This window comes from Elephas maximus, chromosome 25, assembly GCF_024166365.1.
Source record: "Elephas maximus indicus isolate mEleMax1 chromosome 25, mEleMax1 primary haplotype, whole genome shotgun sequence".
Classification (NCBI taxonomy): Eukaryota; Metazoa; Chordata; class Mammalia; order Proboscidea; family Elephantidae; genus Elephas; species Elephas maximus.
This window is the reverse complement of record NC_064843.1, coordinates 23550742-23560687: the sequence shown is the minus strand read 5'-3', so window position 1 is coordinate 23560687 and position 9946 is coordinate 23550742. Positions and strand designations below refer to the sequence as shown.

General features: G+C 43.3%; 1 protein-coding gene across 1 annotated transcript; it reads left to right on the top strand.

Annotated features, from left to right (window-relative positions):
- The first annotated feature begins 345 nt into the window (after positions 1-345).
- Positions 346-3706, top strand: SPINT4 (serine peptidase inhibitor, Kunitz type 4). The gene is made up of 3 exons (XM_049870091.1): positions 346-460; positions 1855-2032; positions 3595-3706. Exons 1-3 carry the CDS (start codon positions 346-348, stop codon positions 3704-3706), a joined length of 405 nt encoding a protein of 134 aa, XP_049726048.1.
- Positions 3707-9946: the final 6240 nt, after the last annotated feature.

The window sequence follows — 9946 nt, the reverse complement described above, 5'->3', positions numbered from 1 at the left end:
GTCACCCCTGATTTATTCCTTGCTCTAATGATTCAAAAAAAAAAAAAAAAAAACTTTTTTTTTTTTTTCTAATGATTTTACCCTCCATGGTTAAACATATGCAGTTGCTCTTACTCTTCAGTTTCTATGGTTTCTGGATGAACATGGAACTCACTATCAGGGGTCTAATCAGCCTGGGACCTTCAGCTTCATGGCTGAGAACCCAAGCATTCACTGCTCAACTCATCACCTAGAAATACCCAGTCCAGGCCGTTGGAGGAGGTGGGCTCAAGTTCTCTCAAGTATCAAGCCCAAAATACAACATCAGTTGATGCCAAGACTCTCCTACCTGCTGGTTGCTGCAGCATGAAGCCTGCTAAGCTAAGATTTCTCCTAGGGCTCTTCATCTTCTCCTGGCTGATTGTCCCATTAATGGGTGGTATTAATAAGATTAATAAGATGACGTGCGGAAAGCTCACAGGTATGAACCTGAGGTGGAAAAGAAATCCCAAATCCAGTTTGAGAGAAGGGAGAAATTGCTGACTAAATCTGCTATCCGGGTGGTCCAGGCAGGTCCACTCTTCCTGCAAATTCTCATAGATCATCAGTCCCTTGACTCAGGGCTCTTGTGGGTGTTGGATGAGAAGAAAACAAACTATGATGCAAGTAAGTCCTTTCCCGATGGGAATCTCTTTTTAAGGAGGTCCAAAGAGGTGAAAGTATTTTGAATTAGGGATTTTTTGACAAATTTCAAAGATTCCAGACCATCAAAATATATATTAGAATGAGAGTGAAAGGGGGATGAAGACTGAGCAAGTTAAGGCATTTTGAATGTCGGGGCTCTAGGCATCTAGCAACACTTGAACGTGGTGGTCCCTGTTTAGGGGAGCTCACAGAGTCAATGTGAAAAGCCAACAAGGCTTCTTCTCAGGCAGCATGTACAGGCTCAGTGCTTCCAGAGCATGGAAAGGTGGCAGAGTCTATGCTGTGGGTTGGACACTCCATATTCTAGCCCTGCCACTTAACAGATATGTGCCCTTATACATGTTACTCAATCACTTTCCTCAGTTTCTCCATGTGTAAAATGGTGATCAGGAAGGTATCTGCTTCAGAAAGTGGCTGTGAGTATGAAATAAGATAATGTATGCACCCAATGTATGCAACTGTACTTAAATGGTTAGTTTTCCCAGGAAGTAAATCCCAGCCTGGCAGCTTGGGGTGGGTATGGAGGGCAACAATCCCCACATTTGCCAGTACAGCCACAATTGTGGCTGTTTGGGATACTTAGTACATGTCTCATCAATAAAAACAGAAGGCTGGCCTCTGGGAAGGAGAAAAGATGGCAGGCTATGAGGGGCAAAGAGGCATCCCCTCCAGGGATATGCATATTGGTATTCTTTGCCAGTGCTTCAAGGATAGCAGAGGGCCCTTATGGTATAGATGGTGTAGCGAATGCATGAGAACTGCGGAGTTAGCATTCTGAATTCTGTGCCCTGCCTGAGCAGGAAGAGGAGGGGGCGATGACGATAAGGAGGAGCAGGAGATGAGTCATCTTTAATAAAATGGAAGATGTGAAGTTGGGGGCACCTCACCACATTGCACAAGCTAGTGGTAGAACCTCCTCTCTCCTGCTCACTGCTTCTTCGAGTCACTAACCAAGACCACAGTCTAGAGTTGTTACATGTGCTCGCATTGTCTAAGGGCGACTTTGCCAAGTGGCCCTAATTCCAAGGGAAAACCAGTTGGTTCTCTTGTGACCTCAAATATGGGAATGTTTTCAGGCTAAAGTGATGAATTTGTAAGTGCCCATAAAGATAAGCCCTCCTGCTGAGTCCTAACCACCCACCTCTAAACTAATGGCAATCTCTCACACAGATCCCTGCCTAATGGGAATGAATTCTGGCAGCTGTTTTGAAATTCACTTTCGATATTTCTACAACAAAACCTCCAGGAGATGTGAGAGTTTTTACTACTCTGGCTGTGATGGTAACCTTAACAACTACAAGCTCAAAATAGAATGTGAGGTAGCCTGTGTTAAAGAATACAAAATACGGTAAGGAATCCAGTCCTGTTCTGGGTCCTTGGGAGTTGGAAAAGGAAAGGCTCCAAAATCCCAGGATAGACATAGATTAGGGGCCGTCCCTGGTTTGGGGTTGGAAGAGGGAGGATTGTCCTAATCGAAAGTGTTTAACAATTGGGTTGAATCTTAGGATCATTTTGCAGTTAGGAACTCGAAAATCCAGAAAGAAAATAATGGCTACCATTTACTGAACAATTACAATCTGCCAGGCACTGTATGAAGTAATTTACATATGTTGATACAATTTAAAATTAAAATCACCCTAAGCAAGGCATGTATCATTATTTTCAAGTGGCATATGAAGAAACCAAGCCTCGTAGAGGTAACTAGCTGGCCCAAGATTCTAACCAGATCTAACGGTCACCCAGAGCTTGACCATCTTACACGCACAAGGCCACCCAAACCCAATCCTTGAACTCCCAAATCTGTGAACTCTCCATAGAAACATACTATTTCATACTACTAAGCTCCCAGCTCATACTTGATTACTTCCCGGACCATGAAACGTCTATGGAGCCTAACAGGGCTATGCTATGGGTGATTTCCAAGAGAGTGAGAAAAATGGTAGCTTTGGAAGTAAACTCAAAAGCAAAAATTTTGTTTTACATATTTTTATATCCCTAGTGAATCTTTGCAGTGCCTGGCACCATAGCAGGCAATGACTAAGTTTTCAGTGAATGAAAGAAAGAATGGGAGGTTAATCAATAGAACAGGAGAGGCATTGAAAGAGAAGGTATCTTCTGGGCTTCCCCCGAGATAAAAATGACCTGTATTAATCCAGGGAGAATTTCCAAAGCCTAAAGCATAAGTCTGTTTTCCTATTTAAACAGAAAAACATGAGAAGACGTGAACTCATAGAGCTACTTGGTGCACCATCGGAAATAAAGATGCAAGAAAATTCAGACCAATTTTGTGACCTTTGTAATACTTCCGTGATCCTTGAAACTTCCACGCGTTTGCCATTTTCCTGACCCCAGTTTCGTCTTTCCTGAGGAATAACTGTACGGTCGTTGAGATGAAAGGGGCTTTGGGGCAGCCCCCTCTCTCCTCTCTTGAATTTCTCTCCCTTTGCCTTATCCAGAGCTGGAATGTTAGCGGGACCCATCCATTCATTAACTGCCTTTTAACCCTGAGCCATTCCTTAAAAATACGCACACAATAGTTACTCTGTTTCAGGTTTGACAAGCCAAGTCTGTATAGGTTTATATCACCTCCCGTATCAGGTTCAGTAGTTAGTGGAACCAAATCTACGCTCCCCTTTGGCCTTTAAATCAAACCCAGCTCTGAACCTCTCACTCACATGTAGTTTCCCCGCACGCATAACAAATTTTTCTTTGTCATGTTTCCTGATTCATGTCCCCGAAGCCATGAGCCTCAATTAGTTTAACTGACCTCCTAAACTGGTCCCTATTCATGAGTAGTTATTTGGACATTTTTTAGTACCTCAGTCATTGAGATTTCACTTGGCTTGTGTCAGCCCTTCTGAAAAAGGAACTTTTACTTCGCCCCAGTAACTGTGTTTCAGCTACCAACAGAACTATTATCCAGACGCTGGTTCCCAAGTCTTCCGAGTATAATGCTACATGGTTCAGCATGGCCACGTTCTGCCTGGCTGTAGTTTCCTCTGAACAAGTGGAGCCCTCGTAACCCATGTTATTGTGAAATCTTTCAACTTTAGTGAAGACCCAAGACTTACAGATTGTCCTTTAGCTAAATCAGCTACCATAACCATGCCGTGGATCCAGAAATAATAAGGACCAGGCTAATCCAAGGGGTCTGCATAAATGAGAGGCCAGGTAGTTCAGTGGTAGAATTCTCATTTTCCATGTGAGAGTTCCAGGTTCAATTCCCAGCCAACACACCTCAATTAAAGCCACTACTCATCTGTCAGTGAAGGCTTGCACATTGCTACGATGCTGAACAGGTTTCAGTGGAGCTTCCAGACTAAGACAGACGAAGAAAGCCCTGGAGATCTAGTTCCAAAAATCAGCCAGTGAAAACCTGATGGATCACAACAGTCCAATCCCATTGTACATGAGGTCACCACGAATCAGTGGCCAACTCAACGGCAGCTAACAACAACACATAAATGGAAATTCTGAGATATTCCAGCTGTGAGACATGAAGCTGGGTGTCCAGGAAGTGGGCAGTCTTTCAGGGACAAGGTGGCACATTCCCATAAGTTGTTTGCTTCCTCCTCCAGCCAATTCCTGGAGAAGCCACAAAAGTAAAAAGGTGTGGATATGAATAACTGAAGTCAAGACTAAGACTAAGAATCCTCTGGGGAAAGAGAGGACAGTTGTGTCCTGGTGAGAAAAGGAAACTGACAGGAAGGTCAGAGGACTGGGCACCAAAAGCGTGGGAATAAGCTGGGTGAAAGGTTTTGCATTGTGCTATTTCCTATGAGTCAAAATCAACACGAGGACACAACAACATTCTTCCACCACAAGGATCTGGGTGGGTCATTGCTTGCTCCGCCAAAACAGTAACATCTAGTACCACAAGGGTGATTGAGATAATTGGGGTTGCAGTTCCTGGCTAGGATGAGAAGTGGATAAAAACAGGCACAATTGGACTAACCAGACTTAAGAGTTTCCTGTTTCCCCTTCCTCTTATATACACTGAGGGGGCGGTCCAGAGTGGGAAGTCAGGGCCCAAGCACAATAGGTGACTAAAGCTAAAAGAGAAAATTTCCATAGAAAATACATCTAGGGCAGACGTATAGATATGTTTCCTGGGAGAAGAATTGGGAAAGAAGGGAAATAGTGTTACTTAGGAAGAAGCAAATGGGACTGAAATCACCCACCCTAAACTCTACCAAGAGAAGCACAAGTTAAGAGACATGGCTTTGCCCTTCCTTTCTACAACTCCCTCTCCCACTCACCTATCAGCATACCCAATAAAAGCAGAAAGAGGTCAAATTCCCATAGATGAATGAGATCACAAATAAAATTTACCACATGGCAACAAACAGAAACAAGAAGCTGAATAACCAGTATCCAATGGATACCAAAAAACCAAACCCGTTGCCGTCAAGTCGGTTCCGACTTACGGACTTATGGGACAGGGTCGAACTGCCCCATAGGGTGTCCAAGGAGCAGCTGGTCGATTCGAACTGCTGACCTTTCAGTTAGCAGCTGAACTCTTGACCACTGCTCCACCAGATGTTGGTACCTTAAAGCAGTAATACATTTTAACACAGAAAAAACACAATAAAAAATATAGGATTTGGAAAGTATAATTAAAAAAAAACAAAACCTATTGCCATCAAATCAATTCTGATCCATGGAGACTCCAGGTGTTACAAAGTAGAACTGCTCCATAGCGTTTTATTGGCTATGATTTTTACGAAAGCAGGTCAGCAGGCCTTTCTTTCACAGAACCACTGTGAAACTTTTAGGTTAATACTTGAGTGCAAATCACTTGCATCACCCAGGGACCCTGGGAAATATAATAGACAACCTAAATAACTTAATAACTAGGATGAATATTATGGATATAGACAAAGTCTGAATTAATGATTAGGCCAAGGAGCTCCTGGAAGTGTCAGGAAAAAGTAAGGAAATGTAAAATATAAAAATTAAGCTCTATGGCTTCTTCACTTCCTTTATAATTCAATTCTAAAGCCATCAGGTGGGTTAGAGTAAGGTAGACATCTGCTCCAAGAGCTAGGTTTTGGAGCCTGAATGGTCAGGTAAGAATGCTGTCCTCCTTGAAGCACTGCCAGGCACAGAATGTCACAGTGGGTAAGGAAAGTACCCATACAGAGGGGTGGTTCAGTGTGGGGAGTCAGAGCCCCAGCACCATGAGCAAGGCAGTCCTGAGGAGGGCTGGCCAGACATGATGTGTCAGAGCAGGGTGAGGAGGTCGTCGATGCTTGGGGAGGCCTGGCAGGATATCAGAGCCCATAATGAGGAGAAAGTCCATGTTTTGGGAGGAGAGCTTGGCAACACCCAGGATGTTGGAGCTAGGTAGGGAGAGAGGAAGGCTTTCTCCCCAGGGTGCGGTGTGGCACAGGGTATCAGAACAGGTGAGGGAAGCATCGTGTGGGGAAGATGGCAGCAACAACAATGAGAAATTGGTTACAGATTGAACAGACAAGTAAATGGGAGCCAGAGTGAATGCTGTGCTGTTGGATTAACTGGATGGGTTTGAAGGAATTCACTGTTTTTAATACACAGATATAAAAACACGTTTAGATGCATATGTATATCATTATTGCACACATACATATAATCCCTAACCTGTTGCCATCGAGTTGATTCTGACTCACAGTCCCTATAGGACAGAGTAGAACTGCCTCATAGGGTTTCTAAGGCTGTAAATCTTTAAGGAAGCAGAGTACCACATCTTTCTCCCATGGAGTGGCTGGTGGGTTTGAACTGTCAACTTTTCAGTTAGCAGCCAAGCACTTAACCAGGGCTCCTTATATAATTCTAGTCCTGTCCATTAAGAGGGCCTGGGAGCATCAATGCTCCAATAGCAATTAGCACATTTAGCACCAAGATCTTGACCTCTAAATACCCATCTCCACTAAAATGAACCAGGGCTCTTTAGAGAAATGACTGATTCCAGGGCTAGGGCAGGGAAAACGCAAAATGAGCCTGGAACATCTTGTACCAGAAAGCAGGGAAGTGCTCAAAGAATGAAGATGACATGTTCAAAGGGATGAAGAGCCAGGTTGAAGGGACTACCACTGGCCAACCCTGGGACAATCTGAACATCAAAATAAATCATGATAGTAATGGATTTTAACCTACTGAATAAAATGTTGTTGTCATTGCTTAGATGCCAACTCATGGCACCCCATGTGTGGAGAATAGAACTGCTCCATAGGGTTTTCAAGGCTGTAACATTTCCAAAGTAGATTCCCAGGCCTGTCTCCTGAGGCGCCTTTGGGTGGGTTTGACCCGCCAACCTTTCAGCTAGTAGTTGAGCACTTAACAATTTGCTCCACCCAGGGACTTCACTGAATAAAATAAATAGGAGCCTATAAGTATAAATATAAAATAAATAGGATCCTATAAATCCATATTGATATGGGCTGCCCAAATAAGAAGACAGATGGCATTTACGGAGTGACATATCCACTTGATCATTAAGAATATCTACTATACCAATGACCATCTGATGAACAGCTAAATGGAACATGAACAGTTCATATTATGGTTACATTTATTCAACAAATTATTTTTGAGCAACTATCCTGTGCCATAATGAACGTTCCACTCACATTGCCCGTCTCTAAAATTGTTCTCACCAATTCTCTAATCTTACTTACTCCACTGCTCTTACAATACAGGCAGGTTGTTGCAACTGTCCACAAATCCATGAGCTAGGCTACCTTTGCTTCCATGTAAAGTAGACAAGGATGGATATTTCCTCAAGTTCTGCCCACTGGGAAAATTTCCATTCCTCGCTGCCCTTCATGGCAATAGGACTATAAATATTAACCCAGTGCCATCGAGTCGATTCTGACTCATAGCGACCCTATAGGATAGAGTAGAACTGCCCCATAGGGTTTCCAAGGAGCCCCTTGTGGATTCAAACTCCCGGCCCTTAGGTTAGCAGCCGTATTAAAGCAGCTCATTTTCAGTTGACCCTAGCACACATGTCACAGAAGAACTTGTGTAAACCAGGCAACAATTTTTTCATCTTTAGTCATCTGGTCTTCAGGAATTTCCAACGAAGGCATAAATGTGGATCCCAAATTCCATGACAACACAGCACAAGAAAAGTATATTTCATGGGCTGGGGGTGTAATCTACCTGCTCACAAAATCTACTAGGCCTCTGGAACCATGTCATAACCAGTCTAATATAGTCTCCTTCCTCATTTTGATGAACAGCTAATGGGCTCACTGTGTACTTTTCTCAAGCATCTTTCCTTAAGGGGCTTTTGTAAGACAAAGCAGGGAGTTAATGACCCTTACTATTTTCCACCTCATAACATTTTCACCCAATGTCTTGTGCCCCACGCACAGCACTGGAATGGAATATCTCGTCTTTTTCTGTCTGGGACATGCAGGTTGAAACATTCACTCCCATGGTTGCAAATGGCTATACTGGCACCTCAAGAACCCAATATTTAAATAATAGTGTCACCAGGTTGTCCTTCTTCTGAATACACAGAGGCAGAACACAAGGTATCCAGCACACTGGGACATATTTATCCCTTCACTATCGCCTAGGCCTCTCCCACTCAGCCTGCCACCACTCAGGGCTTCAACTCCTTTACATAACTTCATTATAAAAACCTTAAAAGGAGAAATCATGCCTCATTTGTTTCCCTCTAACAACACATGGCATTGGGCAAATCTGCTTCAAAAGACCTCTTTAAAGTGTTAAAAAGCAAAGATGTCACCTTGAGGACTAAGGTGCACCTGACTCAGGCCATAGTATTTTTAGTCATCTCATATGCATACAAAAGTTGGACAATGAATAAGGAAGTCTGAAGAAGAATTGATGCCTTTGAATTATGGTGTTGGCAAAGAATATTGAATATACCATGGACTGCCAAAAGAATGAACACACCTGTCTTAGAAGTACAGCCAGAATGCTCCTTAGAAGCAAGGATGACAGGACGTTATCTCACGTACTTTGGACATGTTATCGGGAGGGACTAGTTCCTGGATCAGGACATCATGCTTGGTAAAGCTGAGGGTCAGAGAAAAAGAGGAAGACCCTCATGCAAGATGGATTGACACAGTGGTTGCAACAATGGGCTCAAACATAGCAATGATTGTGAGGTTGGCATAGGACTGGGCAGTGTTTTCTTTTGTTGTACATAGGGTCACTATGAGTTGGAACTGATTCGAAGGCACCTGACAACAACAACAACACATAAAGGAGCCCTGGTGACACAACGATTAAGCATTTGGCTGCTCACTGTAAGGTTGGTTGTTCGAACCCACCAGATTCCCCCCGGGAGAGAAGACCTGGCAATCTGCTCCCATAAAGATTATAGCCTAAAAAACTCCATGGGGCAGCTCTATTCTGTCATGTGGGGCCTCTATGAGTCAGAATTGACTCAAAGGCACACAACAACAATAACACCTGACCTAGCACAGCAGAGAAATTGAGTAATTGTATACTGATTTCATTACCATGCAGGGCAAGGTCATAATTAACATGGAAGGCAAGATCATAATTAACACAATTGAACTCAGATATGCAAAAACGCAACTTATTTAATTTCTGTAACTTAGCCCAATATTGTTCTCGAACCTTCAGTCATCCCAGATTTCTATCACATTATGGCAAATTTAGGTTGATTCAGGTATTTTGCATACTAATTTAAATATTACTGTATTACCCCAGTTCAAACTTAGTCACTTATGAGTAAACACAGTCAGTTAGGGTTTCTTCCACTTTCTGTCCTCCTTTTCTCTCCCTTGATCCCCATGTGTGCTCTGCATCTTTTGCAGGCCTAAATAGTATCTTGATATCAGGGAAAATGCATCTTCTTCTCTCTAGCTTCCAGCTTGTTTTCGTGCACTGACAACGTCCTTGCTGTGTTCCCTGGGGCATAGTTTGGCCTCTAGTCACTGAGCCTTATGCACTGGTAGCCACTGAGGTGTGGTTGATCCCACCTGGTCTTTTGAGAATTATAATGAAATCAGTGCTAACGACTATAAACCTGTCATTCCCTCCAGTCACAAGATCCTCACATCTGGGGCCTTTCTGTCCCAACATCAGCCTCTTCCACTGCAAGAATCCATTAAGGAATTCTCCAGGTCATTAAGTCCCAGGAACTCATGGCTTGAGTTACAGGAACCCACAAGACTGCCTGCAGACCCACATACCTGGACCATCTCAATAATTGCTCCAGGCCCACATGAGATACAACACCACACCCACAGAGGTGCTTTTACAAGGGACTTAGTTC